Source organism: Scyliorhinus torazame, chromosome 6 (genome assembly GCF_047496885.1).
Source record: "Scyliorhinus torazame isolate Kashiwa2021f chromosome 6, sScyTor2.1, whole genome shotgun sequence".
NCBI classification, from domain to species: Eukaryota; Metazoa; Chordata; class Chondrichthyes; order Carcharhiniformes; family Scyliorhinidae; genus Scyliorhinus; species Scyliorhinus torazame.
Genome location: NC_092712.1, coordinates 240,818,032 through 240,841,365, shown reverse-complemented (window position 1 = coordinate 240,841,365; position 23,334 = coordinate 240,818,032). Strand labels below are relative to the sequence as shown.

Sequence of the window (23,334 nt, the reverse complement as noted above, 5' to 3'; positions counted from 1 at the left end):
ATCATAGGTTCTGTCACACCTGGTTCAGCTCTGCCCAAACATAAATCCCAATGGCTGCAGTAACGTAGCAGCTCACCAGAAGACTGTAGATCAAAGCAGGCAGCAGAACGGCGATGAAAAGGGGACAAAGGACAAACAAAAGGTTTTTCAAGAATATCCTAACAGTATCTGGTTGAATATTTCAGATGACTGTAAGCTGAAAATTTGAATTAAAATATTTATTAAAAAAGGTGCTAGGTGACACTAGGTCCATAACCTGGGCTCACAATGGAGGTAAACAAACCTTTGGTGTGAATGGTCATTTGAAACATGCCATCCAAGCCACCATTATGCCAGTGTTACTGTGCTCTCCAGACAGCCCCTCATGCCTTTCAGGATGCTCCAGGTGGTCAGTTTGCCTGAAGATGTCTTGCACTCCACAAATTCACACTGACCAGGGCCTTGCCTCCCGCTGCCATGCCAGGTTGTAGCAGATCACCATTTGTCTGTGCAAAAATGGCTTTGGTCACCACATGGCAACTTTTTTAAGATAAAGATAGATAGTTTTTTGAAGAATAAAGGGATTAAGGGTCATGGTGTTTGGGCCGGAAAGTGGAGCTGAGTCCACAAAAGATCAGCCATGATCTCATTGAATGGTGGGGCCGGCTCGAGGGGCCAGATGGCCTACTCCTGCTTCTAGTTCTTATGTTCCATCCAATGGTTCATCACTGGAGTCAGCTGCTGTCATTTTCATGGTTAGCCCTCGTCACCAAGAGTTCAACTTTGATGACATTGGAGGAAATGGGGAGCACCTGGGAGTACATTGCAGTATATGCCAGTCTCCAGAATCAGTCGCCTGCTTGTGCGCTACACAACCTCATGTAGCAACAGGATGAGGAATGTGCAGACAGGGAGATGGAGGAGGCAAGTGTCTCCTCAGACAAGGAAGAAGGGAAAGAAGATGTTTATGAGTTGACGGTACAGCTGCTTATAGGATTAGTAGAACATTTCTGTGCAACAAAGCTAAACTGCAAAAGCATTTTGATTCAGGTGGTTTATTGGAACAAATTCTGCTCAGATTCAGGTCAATAAAGTTTCACTTTGTAAGTCTACATGATAAAAGGGGGAAATTTAATCAGTGATTCAAAACACATGGATACAAAACTCCCTTGATGAAAAGATATTGGTTCATGATTTGTGGGGTTTTTCAAATAATTTTAGACCAAGTCTTCCAAGCATTAGAATGCTGCGGGAAGAAAAAAACAAGCATTATTCCACATAGGAGAATATAATACACAACGTATTCAAAGATGCAGAGTGTAAACTACAGAACATTTATTGAAAGAGGACAGTTTCTTTAAAATTATTGCAACAACATCTGCCTAGAGAGGAGCATCAGCATACAGAAGTACATTAAAGGAATAAGGTGCATAAGCATGCAGGTGCAGCAGGAGGTGATCAAGGCAAATGGTATGTCGGCCTTCAAGGCGAGAGATATAGAGTACAGGGGCAGGGATGTCTTGCTGCAGTTATACAGGGTCTTGGTGAGACCATATCTGGAATAGTGTGTGATATTTTGGTCTCCTTATCTGAGGAAAGATGTTCTTGCTATGGAGAGTGCAGCGAAGGTTTACCAGGCTGATTCCTGCGATGGCAGGACTGATATCGGAGGAGAGAATGAGTTGGTCAGGATTATCTTCGCAGGAGTTTAGAAAATTGATGGGGCAATCTTACAGAAACCTATAAAATTCTAACAGGACGAGACAAGGTAGAGACATAATGGATGTTCTCGATGGTGGGGAGGTCCAGAACCAGGGGTCACAGCCAAAGGATACAGAGTAAACCATTTAGGACTGAGATGAGGATAAATTTCTTCACCCACAAAGTGGTGAATCTGTAGAATTCTCTACCACAGAAAGCAGTTCTAGCCAAAACATTGTATGTTAGATAGGTCTTGGTGCTAAAGGGGTCAAAGGATATGGGGGGATAGCGGGGTCAGGTTGCTGAGTTGTATGATCTGCCATTATCTTAATGAATGGCAGAGCAGGCCCAAAGGGCCTACTCTTGCTCCTATTTTCTGTATTTGCTAAACTCCTCCTTGATTTCCCTTTCTTCACATTTTATTTATCTTTAAATGAAGCACGAGTAGCACAAGTGGCTAGCACTGTGGCTTCACAGCGCCAGGGTCCCAGGATCGATTCCCCGCTGGGTCACTGTCTGTATGGAATCTGCACGTTCTCTCCGTCGCTGGAGCTGGATGAACTTTGGATCATCCTAGAGGCAGAGGGGGTGATATAGAAGAGTTACAGGGAGGTAGCGACATCCAAGGTACAGGACAATAGTTACAGTCAGGGGAAGGAAAACGAACAGGCAGACAGTGCAGGGATCCCTCATAGCCGTTCCCCTTCAAATAAGTATACCGTTTTGGATGCTGTTGGGGGAGGGGGGGGGGATGACCTACCGAGGGAAGGCCCTAGCGGCCAGGTCTCTGGCACTGAGTCTGGCTCTGTGGCTCTGAAGGGAAGGGGGGAGAATAGAAAAGCAATAGTGATAGGAGACTCCATGGTTAGGGGATAGGACAGGAGATTCTGTGGTCACGAGCGAGACTCCCAGAAGGTATGTTGCCTCCCGGGTGCCAGGGCCAGGGTTGTCTCGGATCGAGTCTACAGGATTCTGAAGGGAGAGGGGGAGCAGCCAGAAGTCGTGGTGCACATAGGCACCAACGACATAGCTAAGAAAAGGGATGAGGATCTACAAAGTAATTTTTGGGAGTTAGGTTGGAAGCTAAAGAGCAGGACAAGCAGAGTAGCGATCTCAGGATTGCTACCGGTGCCACGTACAAGTGAGGCAAGGAACAGAGAGCGAGTGCAGCTGAACATGTGGCTACAGGGCTGGTTCAGGAGGGAAGGCTTCAGATATGTGGATCATTGGGATATCTTCTGGGGAAGGTGGGACCTGTACATGAAGGATGGATTGCACCTAAAATGGAGGGGCACCAATATCCTGGGTGGGAGGTTTGCTAGAGCTCTTCAAGAGGGTTTAAACTAGTTTGGCAGAGGGATGGGAACCAGAGCTGTGGATCAAATGATAGGGTAGCTGTTGAACAGGCAGAAATAGTATGCAGCAAGTCTGTGAGGAAGGATAGACAGTTGATAGGGCAAAGTTTCACTCTGGAATGGGTTAAAGTGTGTCTGTTTCAATGCAAGGAGTGTCAGGAATAAGGGAGATGAACTTGGAGCATGGATCAGTACTTGGAACTACGATGTTGTGGCCATTACGGAGACATGGATTTCACAGGGGCAGGAATGGTTGTTAGATGTTCCGGGATTTAGAAGTTTTCAGAAGAATAGGAAGAGGTAAAAGAGTACGGGGAGTGGCACAGTTAATTAGGAAGTGCACCACAGTTGCAGAAAAGGAAGTAGTTGAGGAGGGTTGTCTACTGAGTCAGTATGGGTGGAAGTCAGAAACAAGAAAGGAGCAATCACTTTATTGGGAGTTTTCTATAGACCCCCCAATAGCAGCAGAGAGATAGAGGAACAGATTGGGCGGCAGATCTTGGAAAAGTGCAGAAGTAACTGAGATGTTGTCATGGGTGACTTCAACTTCCCGAAAATTGACTGGAACCTCCTTAGTGCAAATAGTTTAGATGGAGCAGATTTTGTCAGGTGTGTACAGGAAGGATTCCTGACTCAATATGTAGATAGGCCGACTAGGGTGGAGGCCATATTGGACTTAGTGCTCGGCAACGAACCAGGCCAGGTGTCAGATATCTCGGTGGGAGAGCATTTCGGTGACAGTGACCACTACTCCTTGACCTCTACCATAGTCATGGAGAGGGATATGAACACACGGTATGGGAAGGCATTTAATTGCTATTAGACAGGACCTGAGGAGCATAAAGTGGGAACAATTGTTCTTGGGGAAATGCACAACAGTAATGTGGGGATTGTTGAAGGAGCACGTGCTGCGAGTGCTGAATAGTTTTGTCCCACTGAGACGAGTAAGGAATGGTAAGGTGAAGGAGCCTTGGATGACAAGAGAAGTGGAGCTTCTAGTCAAGAGGAAGAAGGAAGCTTACGTAAGGTTGAGGAAGCAAGGATCTGACTCGGCTCTAGAGGGTTACAAGGTAGTCAGGAAGGAACTCAAAAATTGACTGAGGAGAGCTAGAAGGGGATATGAAAAAGCCCTGGCGGGAAGGATTAGGGAAAATCCCAAGGCATTCTACACTAATGTGAGAAATAAGAGGATGATCACAGTGAGATCAGGGATAGTGGAGGGAACTTGTGCCTCGAGTCTGACGAGATGGGGGAGGCCCTAAATAAATTCTTTGCTTCAGTATTCACTAGAGAAGAGGGACGTTGTTGCTCATGAGAACAGTATGAACCAGATTAATAGACTCAAACAGGTTGATATTAAGAAGAAGGATGTGCTGGAAATTTTGAAAAGCATCAGGATAGATAAGTCCCCTGGGCCTGACGGGATATACCCAAGGTTACTACGGGAAGCGAGGGAGGAGATTGCTGCACCGTTGGCCTTTGCGTCCTCACTCTCCACTGGAGTAGTACCGGATGATTGGAGGGAGGCGAATATTGTTCCCCTGTTCAAGAAAGGGAATAGAGAAATCCCTGGGAATTACAGACCCATCAGTCTTACGTCGGCAGTGAGCAAAATATTGGAAAGGATTCGGAGATAGGATTTATGATTATTTAGAAAAACATAGTTTCGTGCATGGCTTTATGAGGGGCAGGTCATGCCTCACAAGCCTCATTGAATTCTTTGAGGATGTGACGAGACACATTGATGAAGGTCAGGCAGTGGGTGTGGTGTATATGGATTTCAGTAAGGCATTTGATAAGATTCCCATGGTAGGCTCATTCAGAAAGCTGGGGGCATGGGATACAGGGAAATTTTGCTGTCTGGATACAGAATTGGCTGGCCGAAAGAAGACAGCAAGTGGTCATGGATGGAAAGTATCCCACCTGGAGGTCGGTGACCAGTGGTGTCCCGCAAGGATCTGTTCTGGGACCTCTGCTCTTTGTGATTTTTATAAATGACGGATGACGAAGTGGAAGGATGGGTTAGTAAGTTTGCCGATGACATGAAGGTTGGGGGAGTTGTAGATAAGTGTTGAGGGTTGTTGCCGGTTACAACAGGACATTGACAGGATGCAGAGCTGGGCTGAGAAGTGGCAGATGGAGTTCAACCGAGATAAATGTGAAGTGATTCATTTTGGAAGGTCGAATTTGAATGCTGAATACAGGGTTAAAGGCAGGATTCTTGGCAGTGCGGAGGAACAGATGGATCTTGGGGTCCACGTACATAGATCCCTCAGTTGCCACCCAGGTTGATAGGGTTGTTAAGAAGGCTAATGGTGTGTTGGCTTTCATTAACAGGGGGGTTGAGTTTAAGAGCCCGTGAGGTTTTGCTGCAGCTTTATAAAACTATAGTTAGACCACACTTGGAATATTGTGTCCAGTTCTGGTCGCCTCATTAAAGGAAGGATGTGGATGCTTTGGAGAGGGTACAGAGGAGATTTAACAGGATGCTGAAGAAAGGTTGAGGGAGCTAGGGCTTTTCTCACTGGAGCGTAGAAGGCAGAGAGGTGACTTGATAGAGGTGTACAAGGTGATGAGAGGCATGGATAGAGTGGATAGCCAGAGACTTGTCCCCAGAGTGGAAATGGCTGGCACAAGGGGATATAATTTTAAGGTGATTGGAGGAAGGTATAGGGGAGATGTCAGAGGTAGGTTCTTTACACCGAGAGTGGTGGGTGTGTGGAATGCACTACCAGCAGAGGTGGTGGAGTCAGAGCCATTAGGGACATTTAAGCGACTCTTATATAGGCACATGGACAGCAGTAAATTGAAGGGGTGTAGGTTAGGTTGATCTTAGATTAGGATAAATGGTCGGCACAACATTGTGGGCTGAAGGGCCTGTACTGTTCTATGTTCTATGTCTGCGTGGGTTTCCTCCGGGTGCTCCGTTTTCCTCCCACAGTCCAAAGATGTGCAGTTTAGGTGGATTGGCCATTCTAAATTGCCCTTAGTGTCCAAAAAGGTTAGGAGGGGTTATTGGTTTACGGGGATAGGGTGGAAGTGAGTGCTTAAGTGGGTCGGTGCATACTCGATGGGCCGAATGGCCTCCTTCTGCACTGTATATTCTATATTTATTTTTTTGGGTCCAGGGATCGTTCATTGAGATATACCTTAAGTCAAGCGGAGGAAGTGCAGACTTGGATAGAAAACTGGTTGGCAGACAGGAAACAAGGAGTAGGGATTAATGTGGTCTTTTTCAAATTGGCAGGCAGTGGCTAGTGGGGTGCCGCACGGATCGGTTTTAGGACCCCACCTATTCACAATATATATTAATGATTTAGATGAGGGAACAAAATGTCATATCTCCAAATTTGCAGATGACACCAAGTTGGGTGGGAGGGTGGTTGTGAGGAGAATGCAGAGATCCTTTAGTGTGATTTGGACAAGTTGAGTGAGTGGGAAAATGAATGGCAGATGCAGTATAATTTGGAGAAATGCGAGGTTATCCACTTGGTAGCAAAAACGAGAAGGCAGACTATTATCTGAATGGCCATAAATTAGAAGAGGGGAATATGCAACAAGCACTGGGCGTCCTCGTACACCAGTCACTGAAGGTAAGCATGCAGGTATTGCAGGTGATAAAGAAGGCAAATGGTATATTGGCCTCCATAGCGAGAGGGTTAGAGTACAGGGGCAGAGATGTCTTGCTGCAATTATACAGGGCCTTGGTGAGGCCACACCTGGAATATTGTGTGCAATTTTGGTCTCCTTGTCTGAGGAAGAATGTACTTGCTATAGAGGGAGTGCAGCGAAGGTTTGCCAGACTGAATCCTGGTATGACAGGACTGACATACGAGGAGAGATTGAATTGGTTTGGATTGTATTTGCTCGAATTCAGAAGAATGGGAGGGAATTTCATAGAAACCTATAAAATTCCAACAGGACTAGGCAGGGTAGATGCAGGAAGGATGTTCCCGATGGTGGTTGTATCCAGAAGCAGGGGTCACAGTCTGAGGATACACAGTAGACCACTGAGGACAGAAATGAGAAGAAATTTCTTCACCCAGAGTGTGGTTGGCCTGTGGAATTTGTTACCGCATGAAGTAGTGGAGGCCAAAACATTGTATGTTTTCAAGAAGCAGTTAGATATAGCACTCAGGGCAAAAGGGATCAAAGGATATTGAATACTGGGGGGGGGGGGGGGGGGGTGGAGGAGAGAAGTGGGATTAGACTATTGAGTTGGATGATCAGCCATGATTATAATGAGTGGCAGAGCAGGTATGAAGGGTACTTCTGCTCCTATTTTCTATGTAATTCAAAGTTACAGCTGGATCACTGTTTCCTCAAGTTTTGTATTTGGGAAAGGAAATCCAAGGGTTTCTTGCACCCAGCAGATTGTAGGGATTTGGTTCAATTGGTTGCTAGCGGCCAAAGCTTTGGCCAGGAACAGTGTTCTACCATGTACTGTCCACCATCAGCTGATGAATCTGTACTCCTCCATGTTGAAAACCACTTGGAGGAAGCACGGAGGGTGACAAGGGCGCGGAATAAACTCTGGGGGGAGTACTTCAATGTCCATCACCAAGAGTGGCTCGGTAGTACCACCACAGGCTGAGCTGGTCGGGTCCTAAAGGACATAGTTGCTCGACTGGGACTGCAGCAGATGGTGAGGGAACCAACAAGAAAATCATACTTGACCTCATCCTCACCAATCTGCCTGCTGCAGATATATCTGTCCATGACAGTATCAGTAGAAGTGACCACTGCATAGTCCTTGTGGAGACAAAGTCCCGTCTTCACATTGAGATACCCTCCATCATGTTGTGTGGCACTCCCATTGTGCTAAACGGGATAGACTTCGAAAAGATCTAGCAACTCAAGACTGGCACCCGTATGTGGGCCATCGGCAGCAGCAGAATTGCACTTGACCACAATCTGCAACTTCATGGCCCGGCATATCCCCCACTCTACCATTACCACCAAGCCAGGGGATCAACCCTGGTTCAATGAAGAGTGCAGGAGAGCATGCCAGGAGCAACACCAGGCATACCTAAAAATGAGGTGTCAACCTTGTCGTCCAAACAGCAGAAGCAGTAAATAATAGACAGAGTTAAGTGATTCCACAACAAACGCATCAGATCGAAGCTCTGCAGTCCTGGCAAATCCAGCCGTGAATAGTGGTGAACAATTAAACAACTAATTGGAGGAGGTGTCTCCACAAATATCCCCATCCTCAATGATGGAGAAGCCCAGCACATCCGTGCAAAAGACAAGGCTGAAGCATTCGCAACAACCTTCAGCCAGAAGTGCTGAGTGAATGATCCATCTGTCTCCTCTGGAGGTCCACAGAATCACAGATGTCAGTCTTCAGCCAATACAACTGACTCCACGTGATAATGGCTGAAGGCACTGGATACTGCAAAGGCTATGCGCCCTGACAATATTCCGGCAACAGTACTGAAGACTTGTGCTTCAGAATATGCCACACCTCTAACCAAGCTGTTCCAGTACAACAACAACACTGGCATCTACCCGACAATGTGGAAAATTGTCCAGGTGTGTCCTGGACACAAGAAACAGGAAAAATCCAACCCGGTCAATTACCGTCCTATCAGCCTCCATCATCAACAAAGGAGTCATCAACTGTGCTATCAAGTGGCACTCCCTTAGCAATAACCTGCTCACGGACGCTCAGTTTGGGTTACGCCATTCACTCAGCTCCTGACCTCATTACAGCCTTGATTCAAACATGGACAAGAGAGTTGAATGCCAGATGTGAGGTGCGAGTGACTGCCCTTGACATCAAGGCAGCATTTGACCGAGTATGGCATCAAGTGGCCCTTGCAAAACTAGTCAATGGGAATCAAGGGGAAACTTTCCGCTGGTTGGAGTCATACCTGGCACAAAAGAAGATGGTTGCGGTGGTTAGAGGTCAATCATTTCAGTTCCAGGACATCACTGAGAACATGCACTAACAGATTCAAAAAACAGTTTCTTTCCCTCTGTTACCAGACTCCTGAAATTACCCTCTTTTGAACTGAATGCATCTTCTCTACTGTTGTTAGCACTATACTCCGTATGCTTCACCTGATGACTACGCCTATGTATTTACTCTGTATATTTATGGGTGGCATGGTGGCACAGTGGTTAGCACTGCTGCCTCACAGCTCCAGGGACCCAGGTTCAATTCCAGCCTCGGGTGACTGTGTGGAGTTTGCGCTTTCTCCCAGTGCCCGTGTGGGTTTCCGCCGGGTGCTCCGCTTTCCTCCCACAGCCCAAAGATGTGCAGGTTAGGTGGATTGGCCATGATAAATTGCCTTTAGTATCCACAAAGGTTAGGTTGGGTTAAAGGGATAGGGTGGAGGTGTGGGCTTAAGTAGGGTGCTCTTTTCAAGGGCCAGTGCATACTCGATGAGCTGAATGGCATTCTTCTGCACTGTAAATTCTATGATTCTATCGTATGTCCTATGTTTTTATATGCATGGAACGATCTGCCTGGACTGTATGCAGATCAATACTGTACCTCGGGACACGTGTCAATAAATCTAAATCACTGCAGGAGTTCCTCAGGGTAGTGCCCTATGCGCAGCCATCTTCAGTTGCTTCATCAATGACCTCCCTTCCATCATTAGATCAGAAGTGGGAATGTTTGTTCTGTACCATTCACGACACCTCAGATATTGAAGCAGCCCATATACAAATGCAGCAAGACCTGGACGATATCCAGGCTTGGGCTGACATTTGGCAAGTTACATTTGCACCACACAACTGGTAGGAAATGACCATCTCCTGCAAGAGAGGATCTAATCATCGCCCCATAACATTCAATGCCATCACTGAATCCCCCACAATCAACATCCTGGGGGTAACCATTGATCAGAAACTGAACTGGACAAGCCATATTAATACTGTGGCTATCAGAACAGGTTAGAGGCTAGGAATCCTTTGGCGAGTAACTCATCTCCTGACCCCCCCCCCCCCCAAAACCCTTTCCACCAGCTACAAGGCACAAGTCAGGAGTGTAATGGAATACTCTAACTTGCCTGGGTGCGTGCTGCTCCAACGACACGCAAGGAGCTCGACACCATCCAGGACAAAGCAGCCCGCTTGATTGCTTCCACAAACATTCAATTCCTGCACCACCAATGGACAGTGACAGCCGTGTGTACCATCTACAAGATGTACTGCAGGAACTCGCCATGGTTCCTTAGGCCTCACCTTCCAAACCCATGAACACTACCATCTAGAAGGACAAGAGCAGCAGATCCCTGGAGGTTCCCCTCCAAGTCATTCACCATCACAACTTGGAAATATATCATCATTCCTTCACCGGGTCACTGGGTCAAAGTCCTGGAACTCCTTTCCTAACAACATGGTGAGTATACCTACACCACGGTTCTGTTACAAAGGGCAGGAATAAAAATTATGGGAATGCAATAGTTAAGGGGATTCAATTGTAAGGGGTATAGATCGGCATTTCTGTGCCCACAAACGAGACACCAGGATAGTATGTAGCCTCCCTGGTGCTAGTGTGAAAGATGTGACTGAGCAGTTACAGAACATTCTGGAGGGGGAGGGTGAACAGCCAATTGTCATAGTGCGCATCAGTACCAATGACATAGGTTAAAAAAAAAAGGGACGAGGTCCCGAAAACAGAATATAGGGAGTTGGGAATAAAGGTGAGAAGTCGGACCTCAAAGGTAGTGATCTCAGAATTATTACCAGTGCCACGTGCCAGTCAGAGTAGAAATAGTAGGATGCATCAGATGAACACGTAGCTGAATAGATGGTTTGAGGGGGGGGGGGTTTGAGATTCCTATGGCATTGGAACCAGTTCGGGGTGGGGAGGAACCTGTAAAAACTGGACGCGTTACACCTGGGCAGGACCAGGACTGATGTCCTTGGGGAAGTACTTGCTAGAGTGGTTGGGGAGGGTTTAAACTAATATGGCAAGGGGATGGGAACAATGCAAGGATACGGAGCAGGGGGAATCAAGATGATAAAAAGACAAAAAGGAGAATAAGAAAAGTGATAGGCAGAGAAAACAAGGGCCCATATCAGATAATGGCACTGTAAAAATAATAGGGATGGGACAAGGAACGTTAAAATAACTAGCCTTAAGGTTTTGTACCTGAACGCACGGAGCATCCAAAATAAAATTGGGATGAATCAGTTGCGCAGATAGATGTAAAGGGATATGATATAGTTGAGATTACAGAGACATGGCTCCAAGGCGACCAAGGATGGGAACTAAACATTCAGGGCTATTCAGCTTTTAGAAAGGGCAGACAGAAAGGAAAAGGTGGTGGAGTTGCATTGTTGATTAAAGAAGATATTAATACAATATTGAGGAAAGATATTAGTACAGATGATGTGGAATCGGTCTAGGTAGAGATAAGAAACACCAAGGGGCAAAAAACATTTGCAGGAGTAGTATACAGACCACCAAACTGCAGTGGTAATGTTGGGAATAGCATTAGGCAGGAAATCAGAGATGCATCTGATAAAGGAACATCTGTGATTCTGGGTGACTTTAATTTGCATATAAATTGGGTGACTTAGTCACAGTACAAGAGAGAAGGAATTTCTGGAATGTATACGGGATGGTTTTCTGGACCAGTATGTCCAGAAGGGAACAGGCCACATTTTATTGGGTGTTGCGCAATGAGAAAGGATTAGTTGGTAATCTAGTTGTGAGAGAACCCTTGGGATGAGTGACCATATGGTAGAATTTTTTATCAAGGTGAGTAGTGAGGTAGCTGACTCCGAGACCAGGGTCCTGAACCTCAATAAAGGTATCTATGATGATATGAGGCATGAGCTGGCTATGACAGACTGGGAAACATTATTGAAAGGAAGGACAGCAGACAGGCAATGCTAGGCATTCAATGAACGAATAGGTGAACTCCAAAAATTCTTTATTCCTATTTGGCGCAAGAGTAGAAAGGGAAGTGTGGCCAAACCATGGAAATTAGAGACAGTATTAGATTCAAAGAAGAGACACACATTAGCAGGAAAAAGCAATAGATACGAGGATTGGGAACAGTTTAAAATTCAGCAAAGGCAGAATAAGGGATTGGTCAATTTTACAGTAAACTAGCAGGGAACATAATAACTGACTGGATTGGAAAGGTTTCTATAGGTATGTAAAGAGAAAAAAAAAGAAAAACTAATGTTTTTCCCCAGAAATGGGAGAATTCATAAAAGGGAACAAAGAAATGGCTGAGGAACTAAATTCGTATTTTGCTTGTCTACAAAAAGGAAGACATGAATAATTTACCGGAAGTTCTGAGAAACACATTAGTATTAGGAAACAAATGGTTTTGGGAAAATTAATAGGATTTAAGGTGGACAAATCTCCAGGGCCTGATAATCATCATCCCAGAGTACTTAAGTGGCCCTAGAAATAGTAGATCCATTGATGGTCATTTTCCAAAACACTTTGGACTCTGGAATGGTTCCTGCAGATTTGAGGGATGCGAATGTAACCCTCAAAAAGGAGGTGGAGAGAAAACAGGGAACTATAGACCATTGAACCTAACGTCGTTAGTAGGGGTTGCTGGAGTCAATTTTCAAGGATTCCATAGCACAGCACTTGGAAAGCAGTGGTGTAATCAGACAAAGTCAGCATGGATTTACAAAGGAAAATCATGCTTGACAAATCTATTAGAATTCTTTGAAGATGTAATTAGTAGAAATGATCAGGGAGAACCGGTGGATGTGGTCTATTTAGACTTTCAGAAGGCGTTCGACAAGGTCTCACATAGCAGATTAATATGTAAAGTTAAAGTGCATGGGATTATGGGCAGTGTCTTAAGATGGATAGACAGTTGGTTAGCAGATAGGAAGCAAAAAGTTGGAATATATGGGTCTTTTTCTGATTGGCAGACAGTGACTAGCGAGGTACCGCAGGAATCTGTGCCAGGACCCCAATTGTTTACATTGTATATTAATGATTTGGACGAGGGAACTAAATGTATTATCCCCAAATTTGCAGATGATGCAGAGTTGGGGGGGGGGGGGGGGGGGTGAGCTGTGAGGAGGATACAGAGATGCTTCAGTAGTATTTGGACAGGCTGAGTAAGTGGGCACATACATGGCAGATGCAGTATAATGTGGACATATATGATTTTATATGCTTTGATGGAAAAATAGGAAGGCAGATTATTATCTGAATGGGTGTAAATTGAGAGAGATGGATCAGGCGCTGAAAGCGCGCAGGTACAGCAGGCAGTAAAGAAGGCAAATGGTATGATGGCCTTAATACCGAGAGGATTTGAGTATAGAAATAGCGATGTTTTACTGCAATTGTATAGGGCATTGGTGATGCCACAACTGGAGTAGTGTATGCAGTTTTGGTGTCCTTATCTGAAGAAGGATGTTCTTGCTCAGCAAAAGTTTGCCAGGCTGATTCCTGAGAGGGTGGGACTGTCATATGAGGAGAGACTACGTCGGTTAGGATTATATCCATTGGAGTTTAGAAGAGCGAGAGCAGATCTCATAGAAACTTGCAAAATTCTAACAGAATTAGACAGGGCAGATTCAGGAAGAATGTTCCCGATGGTGGGTGAGTACAGAACTAGGGGTCATAGTTTGAGGATAAGGGGTAAACCTTTTAGGACTGAGGTGAGGACAGGTTTCTTCACCCACAGAGTGGTGAATCTGTGGAATGTGCTACCACAGAAAAGAGTTGAGGATTATACATTGTGTAATTTTTGAAAAATTATTTATAGCTCTTGGGGCTAAAGGGATCAAGGTATATGGGGATGGGGAAGGCGGGATGAGGGTACTGAACGCGATGATCAGCAATGATCATAATGAATGGCAGAGCAGGGTCAAATGGCCTCCTCCTGCTTCTCTTTTCTATGTCTCTACAGGTGGCCTTGGAGGGCCCCGCGACTGGCGAAGGTGGTGTCGCCATCCGGGCAGTTGCTACGCTCACCCGAGTATAGCCTCTGGCGTGGCAGCAGTGTGGGAACAGTCATGAAGGGTGGGACGGGCGAGTTGACAAATGTCACCCCCCCCCCCCCCCCCCCCCTACCCTGAAAGGTAAATGGAAGAGCGGGGAAGTAAACGATGGATACAGAAGGAGGAAGAGGACATGGCACAGCAGGGCAGGACACCGCAACTGGCGGTGAGAGGCCAGTGGAAAAAGGAAAAGTCTTCCATCTGGGGAGGGCCATGCAGAACCACATCTGCCCCATTCCCACCCGGGTATTGGGTGGGAGGGTGGGGCAGAGCCTTCGGCCCAGGATGGGCCCAGTCAGTACAGTCCCACTCCCACCCTGACCTCAAAGTAAATGCCGGTCGATGAAAACAGGTGCCGAGCCCTCTTCCTCTCTTCTGTGGGCAGGGCTCTCTTCCTTTCACTCCTCTCTTCTCTTCCTACCCCAGGCAGACAGGTAGGCTGGGAGACAACCGGGGCTCTCTTCTTCCCACTCCTCACTTCCCTCCTCCCCCAGGCAGGCTGGGAGAAAATCAGTGATCGGGGAAGCAGCAATCCCCACTGACTCTCTTAGAAAAACTTGGCCATTTTGAACTATGGTACATTTGTATTGTTGAATAAATTATGTGAGAGAGACAAATGAAACAGACAAAATGTTAAAAAGATAAGACACGAGTTATGGAAGCGATTCAGGATTACCGCGACAGGTAGCTGCAAGTCTATCAAAAGAGGCAAGCTTTTGAAATTAGAGCTGTAGTCAAAAGACTTTTCAAGCCATATTTAAATATGGTTATTTTTACTCCTCAGCAATAAAAATTCCCTGTTATTACCTTGCTCCTGCAACTAAACCAGCTGGCATGAACTTTCCTGAATTGTAAAATCTCATTCCCATTATTCCAGTCAGTGCTCCTGAAGCAACTTTAAAATATAAAAAGACACAAAAGATTACTCAGCAATAAGTTTAACATCAATGGTGGGTAAGGTTTTAGTCATAATCAGAGAGAAGAGCAATCAACAGGCACTTGGGAGTGATTTGAGTTTATTATGAAAGGCAGCATGGATATGTGAAGGTGGATTATGCCTGCCTAATCTGATTTAGGTTTGGAGGAAGGAACGGAGCAGGTTGCTGAAGGGAATGCAATAGATGTTGTCTGTATGGATTTTAAGAAAGCCTTGACAAAGTATCATTTAAAAGCTGGTTAAGAAAATGGGACTCTGCAATAGAAGGCTCAATACCAGCTTGGATTAAAAAAACTGCCTTACATATCAAAAACAACGAGTCGTGGTACACGGTTAATTTTCAGACTGGACGATGCTGTACCAAAAAAATTGTGTTTTTTGGATGCATATGTCCTGAATACTGGAATGCAGATTAAAATGTCAAATTTGCTGATAATGCCTAACATTGAGGTGTGGCAAACACAAAGAACGCTATCAATTGACTGCAACTGGGCTGGTCGAGCAGAGAGGACAGATGGAACTTAGAAGAATCATGGAACTACAAATAAGTGTAGATGATGCAATTCAGCAGGTTAGAGAAGCATAATATAAACTTAAATGGTATAATTCTAAAAAGTGTATAGTAAGAAAGGGACTTGGGATGCATGTGTGTTGATCTTTGATGGTGGTAGTTCATATCGAGAAAGTAGTTAGCAAAGTATATGGGATCTTGGGCTTAGTAAATAGATGTACTGAATATAAAAGCAAGAGTTCTTCTGAACCTTCGGCCACAACTAGTGTTGCAACCAGTTTTGGTCACCACACATTAGAAATAATGGCAGTATCCTTGAGAGTGTGCAGAGGAGATTTGCTAGAATAGTTTCAGGGATGTGGGATCTTAGCTACAAGGTTAGATCAGAGGCTGGGTATGTTCTCCTGGGAGCAAAGGAGATTTAGAGAGATTTGAAGGATTGTAGAAGACAAGTTTAAATAAGATAGACTCAAAAGCAGTTCCCAATAGCAAGAACCAGAGGCCACTGATTTATCTTTTTGGGAAAGATATGCAGAGGTAATGCAAGGAAGAACTTCTCAATGCAGCAAGGGTAATGACCTGGAACTCTCTGCCTACAAATGTGATGGACATGGAGATAATGATTTCAAAAGGAAATTGGATGGGCATTTGAGAAAAATACAACTTACACAGCTACGAGGACGGAATTTGGGAATGGGACTGACTGGATTGTTCTAGAGAGCCAGCATGCTCCAAGTAATATGACTCGGCGTAAAATTGACCAATTTGTCTCAGCCTCTGCTGCTGTGTTGCAGTTATATTATGTTGCATTAAATAAATCCCGGACAGTAGTAATAGATACATCAAAACAGAGCAAATATCACTTTATTAGCCCAAATGCATGATAAATTAACTTAATTCTGGGAGGTAATTCACTAATAACTTCTTTAGTCCTGTAGCTCACCACTTGGGATATAGGCATAAGCACACAGGGATATTCAAAGTTTTCCTAGCTTTCACTTGTGTAACCAGTTTAGGAATTATTTTTTTGCTCATTCTGCAGCAATTAAAACAGAAAGCAAATAAAAGTATCAACAACCGTCAATGTTACATTATGAGCAATAATGACATTGCGGCATTTAAGAGGACAAATTAACAGTGAAAATTCCATTTGATATCATGATTACTGAAGGCCACATATATCATATTGTCATTCTTTTATATATATTTTAAGTTGCTGATATTAACGTGTCTTATACTAATTTAGGATCTATCCACAAATGAGAAAACTTATTTTTCCATATCACCAGGCTTGCCAAATGGAAACCAAAGAAGCCAAGACAAGGTGATACAAGAATATAATATAAAAATAGGGCTCAAGATCCTAGGATTGTAAGTTGTACACTCTTGGTTCACACCATCATTTTATTTACTACAAAACAACATAAATTATATTTTTTACAACTAAATGAAAGCTCAATATACAATACACAAATATGTTTATTACAATATGGTCAGAATACTCACTCAGAGACAACCATACGTTCTTGGGATCTTGAGTGATCTGATAGGCGCCAAACCCAGCTACAGTTCCAAATAACAGGCCAGCTGCCAGAGAAGGCACGCTACCTGAATGCAAAAGAAACTTACACGAATCACCACCAAGCAACCACCAAGATAACATTGCAATTCTCTGAAAACAATGTCGCCTATACAACAATAGCAAATATACTTTCAAATAAATTCCATGACTGGAAAGCACTTTGGCATGGGCCACCCTCTGTGCTTCCTCCAAATGGCACTGAAAGTGGAAGAGGACTGATCGAGGTCACTTCTTACTTTGAACACATTAGTCAGACATAATTTAATAAATTGTTTTGTCTTCATTACGGTTTTTAATTACTTTCCTACCACTAATACATTTAGGACCGATTGCGGTAGTTTCCTGGTCTATCCCTCTTCCCTTTAACGATGGTTTATTAGCAATATTGAGATTGGAAGATGCTGCCTATTATTTCTACCTCCACCCTTTTCATCATCACATTCACTTCCTTTTGAAAACACACGAAAATCGTTCATTTCGATTTTAACCATGAGGATTTCCCTTTAGATCTTTAACAGGCAACACGTTTTACCTAGCTACCTTTTTGCACGTTATGCGTTTATTAAATGTTTCAGGGGTTCATTCAACCTCTCACTCGAAGACATCAAAAGGGCGGAAGGAGACTTCATCAAGACACAAACAGAACGTAGAGCACCTTTGCTCGCGAACATCTAAACTTCTCACCAGCTTTGACGTAACCGAGAAGACCTCCTGACGCCACCAGCCCCGCATATCCGAAACCAACCCAGTCAACCGCCATCTTCCCTCGCGGCCGGGCGACTTTCGGCGCATGCGCAGAGCTGCAGCCTGAAGCGGTTCCTCAGTTCGCGCGGGGTAATCTGGGACATCTTGTCCTCCAGCCGCCCAGAGGCAGCTGGTGCAGAGGATAAAGACCCATGTCCAGCGAAATCACACAGACACTGATAATTAGCAAAAAACCTCAGTTGATATAACCGAACCCGAAAATAAAACCGACTAGATGTAAAAGATTGAATTAGGAGTTACGTTAGTGCCGAAAAAGCGATGTCGTCGTGCCTGTTACTCCATTCCAGGATGAAGTCCATTCAGAGTTTCGGTCATGATGGATTCTCGACCAGCTGATCCTTGGGCAGTTACCCACGGGATGGTAGGATCAGAGTGCAGGATTGTCTTCCTTTTCTTCCCTTTGACAGAAGCTCCAATGTTCCAGTGGCAGATTCAGAATGACAGGGTACTCATTGTGATGAACGGTTACTGTACTACTGTACCCTTGTCATCATAGATCATAGAATTTACAGTGCAGAAGGAGGCCATTCGGCCCATCGAGTCTGCACCGGCTCCTGGAAAGAGCATCCCACCCAAGGTCAACACCTCCACCCTATCCCCACAACCCAGCAACCCCACCCAACACTAAGGGCAATTTATCACGGCCAATCCACCTAACCCGCACATCTTTGGACATGTAAGATGATGTCCCCTTTAAGACCGGGCTTGGAACCCTGGGGGACTCCGTCTCTGGCTCCGACCACTTGGGAGCCATATATAAGGGGCTGCCTTGTGGGCGGCACCCAGTTAGCACCCGTCTTGGCACCAGGCTAGTTCTTAGCTTATTAAAGCCTTCTTTACCGTTTCACTCTCTAAGTGTCGTTATTGAGGGTACAATACTCATGTTGAAGGGCTTAAGTTAACGGCATAAATAGATTTCCATCTTCTATTTACAATTGCAAATTACAGGGGCAACTATGCCACATCACATCTGGAGCCTTTCATACTTCAAATATGCTGCAGTTACAATAAGGTCTAGATATTACGCTCCCCCACACTGGTGGGTTTGAAGGCAGGGGGGCCCATAACATCCTATGGGTGGCCTTCCTACTGCCTATCCACAAGCCTCTGACCTGTATTAAATTTTATGGAGGGGAGGGGGGGGCGCAGGGACCATCTCTGCCCTTGGGCCTATTGAAGCCCTTCAGCGGCCAAATAATGGCCTCACTGAAGGGCCCCATTCCACTCCACTGCATTGTATCCAAGGTGGGAAGGCATATACGTATATGGGAAACCCAGCAGCTTTACCTGGATGGGCTGGTGTTGGACAACGTTAGAGGGGTGGGGCGATGGAGTGGGTGGTTGGGGGGTGCCTCCATTGTGCATCTCCTGGGCCCTTTGGATGCCTCTTGAACCTGGCCCCCTTTACAGGCACCCATGATTGCCTGGGCTCCTTGGCTTCGGACAACCTAGGCATCCAACTGGCCAGCAGCTCTCTGAAGTAGGATCCCCCCCCCCAACACACACATAAAAGTAGTACACACACAGCCCTCCCTGAGATAGGAGCACGAGTCTCACCTGCATTAATGCTGCTCCCAACGTTACATTGCGATAGGACGTGTTATAACTGTTTCATCTATCTATATAAAGGGTTATTGTTGGTTCTCATTAATTTCTTGGCTGATTGAGCACCTTATGATCATTTTACTTTCCTCATGCTGCATTACTTGAAAAATTAGAAGTAGGAAGGCCACCCATAGAAAAAAAATCATATTTTGTTATGTTAACAATTTTCCTTTGCTGCATGTTTTAAGGGGCATGTAGTATAAAGCATGCTGGACATGTCATTTTGAGCGTTGTTAGATTGTCAAACACTTCTTGGCATTTTAAAGAACTAAAGGAACAATTAAACAATTTCTGCTCATGTTAATTATATGTTACCTGTTATAGTTTTGTAACTTTAAATGATGTAATTCATCAAAAACTTAATTTTGGAAGCGGCTTTAAGTTCCTTTGCAGCGGGCACCAGCTTCAATTTTACAACCATGCTTTTGGAGAAGTGGATTTCAGATAAAATTTTAACAAACCGTACTGATTCATAATATAGAAACGTTGACAAATCAATAGATTGCATATCTTAGGGAAATTGGTTGGCTGTTCACCAACAGCAGCTTAGGTATTGCAAAAACCAACAGTGACATCACAGGATCCCATGTTCCAGTGATGCCCAAACCTAACTGGAAGAACAACACCTCGGCCGGGATTCTCCGACCCTGCGCCGGGTCGTGAATTACTCGTCTCGCGCATGGCGGGACCTCGCAGGTAAGTGTGCAGGTGCGGTCTTGGGTGTGGTGCGGGGGGATCCAACCCCGGTGGGAGGGGCCCCCACGATGGCCTGTCCTGCGATCGGGGCCTACTGACCCTGCAGGCGGGCTGGTTCCATGGGGGCCTTCTTTCCTCCGTGCCCCTGTAGTGCTCTGCCATATTGCCCGGGGGGCGGCGCGGAGAAGAGAACCCCCGCGCATGCGCGGAAATACGCCGGCTGGTCTGTGCATGTGCGGAAATATGCCGGCCGGTCCGCGCATGCGCGAGATCACACTAGCCGTTCCACACATGCGGGAACTCCCTTTGGCGCCATCTGGAGGGGCGCCAACCTCTCTGGCGTCAACCTAGCCCCCGAGAAATTGGAGAATTTCTCACTTCCGGGGGCTGTTGACGCCGGAGTGGTTGGCGCCGGTTTTCCCTCTGGCGTGGGGACATAGCCCCATTTTCAGAGAATTCCACCCCTCATCTTCCGATTAGGCACATTACTTCTGGACTCAACATTGAGTTAAACAACTTTAGATTGTAAAATATCCTGCCCCCCCCCCCCCGATCTTAACCCCACGTCTCCCCTTTTGTCGTTTGTTGTCAGTTGTTTTTCAGCTGCGTGGCATGCCGCAAAGCAACCCCGCTCCTCCTCCACTTAGTCACCTATCCCTAGCTGTTCTAGTTGCTCCCATTAACACATTCTGCTATCTCACCTATTGCAACCATTACCATTCTTCATCCCTTAATGGCACCTTTGTCTTATGTTCATGACAAATTTGTCAATATCTCCTTTTCCCAACCTTCTGTTCATAGAATTTACAGTGCAGAAGGAGGCCATTCAGGCCATCGAGTCTGCACCGGCTCTTTGAAAGAGCGCCCTACCCAATCCCACACCTCCACCCTATCCCCATAACCCAGTAACCCAACCCAATACTAAGGGCAATTTTGGACATTAAGGACAATGCTCACCCCCTGTCAATGCTCACCCCCTGACAATGATCACCCCCTGACAATGCTCACCCCCGACAATGCCCACTCCCTGACACTGCTCAGTCCCTGACAATGCTCAGTCCCTGACAATGCTCACTCACTGACAATGCTCACCCCCTGACAGTACTCACCCCCTGACAATACTCACCCCCTGACAATACTCACCCCCTGACAATGCTCACCCCCTGACAATGCTCACCCCCTGACAATGCTCACCCCCTGACAATGCTCACCCCCTGACAATGCTCACCCCCTGACAATGCTCACCCCCTGACAATGCTCACCCCCTGACAATGCTCACTCCCTGACAATGCTCAGTGCCTGACAATGCTCACTCCCTGACAATGCTCAGTCCCTGACAATGCTCATTAAAGGGCAGCACAGTAGCATTGTGGATAGCACAATTGCTTCACAGCTCCAGGGTCCCAGGTTCGATTCCGGCTTGGGTCACTGCCTGTGCGGAGTCTGCACATCCTCCCCGTGTGTGCGTGGGTTTCCTCCGGGTGCTCCGGTTTCCTCCCACAGTCCAAAGATGTGCAGGTTAGGTGGATTGGCCATGATAAATTGCCCTTAGTGTCCAACATTGCCCTTGGTGTTGGGTGGGGTTGCTGGGTTGTGGGGATGGGGTGGAGGTGTTGACCTTGGGTAGGGTGCTCTTTCCAGGGGACGGTGCAGGCTCGATGGGCTGAATGGCCTCCTTCTGCACTGTAAATTAAATGATTCTATGACTATGACAATGCTCAGTCCCTGACAATGCTCACTCCTTGACAATACTCACCCCCTGACAATACTCACCCCCTGACAATGCTCACCCCCTGACAATGCTCACCCCCTGACAATGCTCACCCCCTGACAATGCTCACCCCCTGACAATGCTCACCCCCTGACAATGCTCACCCCCTGAAATACGCCGGCTGGTCGCAGGCAGGCAGTCAGTGCAGGAATCCCCTGTGGTTGTCCCCCTCTCGAACAGATATACCCCTTTGGATACTGTCGGGGGGGATAGCCTATCAGGGGAAAACAGCAGCAGCCAGAGCAGTGGCACCACGGCTGGCTCTGATGTTCAGAAGGGAGGGTCAAAGCGCAGAAGAGTAATAGTTATAGGGGACTCTATAGTCAGGGGCACAGATAGGCGCTTCTGTGGACGTGAAAGAGACTCCAGGATGGTATGTTGCCTCCCTGGTGCCAGGGTCCAGGATGTCTCCGAACGGGTAGAGGGAATCCTGAAGGGGGAGGGCAAACAGGCAGAGGTCGTTGTACATATTGGTACTAATGACATAGGCAGGAAGGGGCATGAGGTCCTGCAGCAGGAGTTCAGGGAGCTAGGCAGAAAGTTAAAAGACAGGACCTCGAGGGTTGTAATCTCGGGATTACTCCCTGTGCCACGTGCCAGTGAGGCTAGAAATAGGAAGATAGAGCAGACAAACACGTGGCTAAACAGCTGGTGTAGGAGGGAGGGTTTCTGTTATCTGGACCACTGGGAGCTCTTCCGGGGCAGGTGTGACCTGTATAAGATGGACGGGTTGCATCTAAACCGGAGAGGCATAAATATCCTGGCCGCGAGGTTTGCTAGTGTCACACGGGAGGGTTTAAACTAGTATGGCAGGGGGGTGGGCACGGGAGCAATAGGTCAGAAGGTGAGAGCATTGAGGGAGAACTAGGGAATAGGGACAGTGTGGCTCTGAGGCAGCGCAGACGGGGAGAAGTTGCTGAACACAGCGGGTCTGGTGGCCTGAAGTGCATATGTTTTAATGCAAGGAGCATTACGGGTAAGGCAGATGAACTTAGAGCTTGGATTACTACTTGGAACTATGATGTTGTTGCCATTACAGAGACCTGGTTGAGGGAAGGGCAGGATTGGCAGCTAAACGTTCCAGGATTTAGATGTTTCAGGCGGGATAGAGGGGGATGTAAAAGGGGAGGCGGAGTTGCGCTACTTGTTCAGGAGAGTATCACAGCTATACAGCGAGAGGACACCTCAGAGGGCAGTGAGGCTATATGGGTAGAGATCAGGAATAAGAAGGGTGCAGTCACAATGTTGGGGGTATACTACAGGCCTCCCAACAGCCAGCGGGAGATAGAGGAGCAGATAGGTAGACAGATTTTGGAAAAGAGTAAAAACAACAGGGTTGTGGTGATGGGAGACTTCAACTTCCCCAATATTGACTGGGACTCACTTAGTGCCAGGGGCTTAGACGGGGCAGAGTTTGTAAGGAGCATCCAGGAGGGCTTCTTAAAACAATATGTAAACAGTCCAACTAGGGAAGGGGCGGTACTG

At 46.3% G+C, this 23,334-nt stretch overlaps 2 protein-coding genes across 2 annotated transcripts in view; one reads left to right on the top strand and one right to left on the bottom strand.

Annotated features, from left to right (window-relative positions):
• Positions 1 to 1,018: 1,018 nt before the first annotated feature.
• LOC140425354 (transmembrane protein 14C-like) lies at positions 1,019 to 17,830 on the bottom strand. The gene is made up of 4 exons (XM_072509534.1): positions 17,697 to 17,830; positions 16,937 to 17,038; positions 14,790 to 14,877; positions 1,019 to 1,225 (listed from the first exon to the last, which is right to left on the bottom strand). The coding sequence occupies exons 1-4, from the start codon at positions 17,770 to 17,772 to the stop codon at positions 1,168 to 1,170; spliced, it is 324 nt and encodes a 107-aa protein (XP_072365635.1). The 5' UTR covers positions 17,773 to 17,830; the 3' UTR covers positions 1,019 to 1,167.
• Positions 17,831 to 17,864: 34 nt separating this feature from the next.
• Positions 17,865 to 23,334, top strand: part of LOC140425352 (E3 ubiquitin-protein ligase MARCHF11-like) — a 363,309-nt gene continuing 357,839 nt past the window's right edge. The window contains exon 1 of the mRNA XM_072509533.1: positions 17,865 to 18,138. Within this exon, the coding sequence (XP_072365634.1) occupies positions 18,091 to 18,138 (48 nt within the window). The 5' untranslated portion in view covers positions 17,865 to 18,090. The remainder of the gene's footprint in view (positions 18,139 to 23,334) is intronic.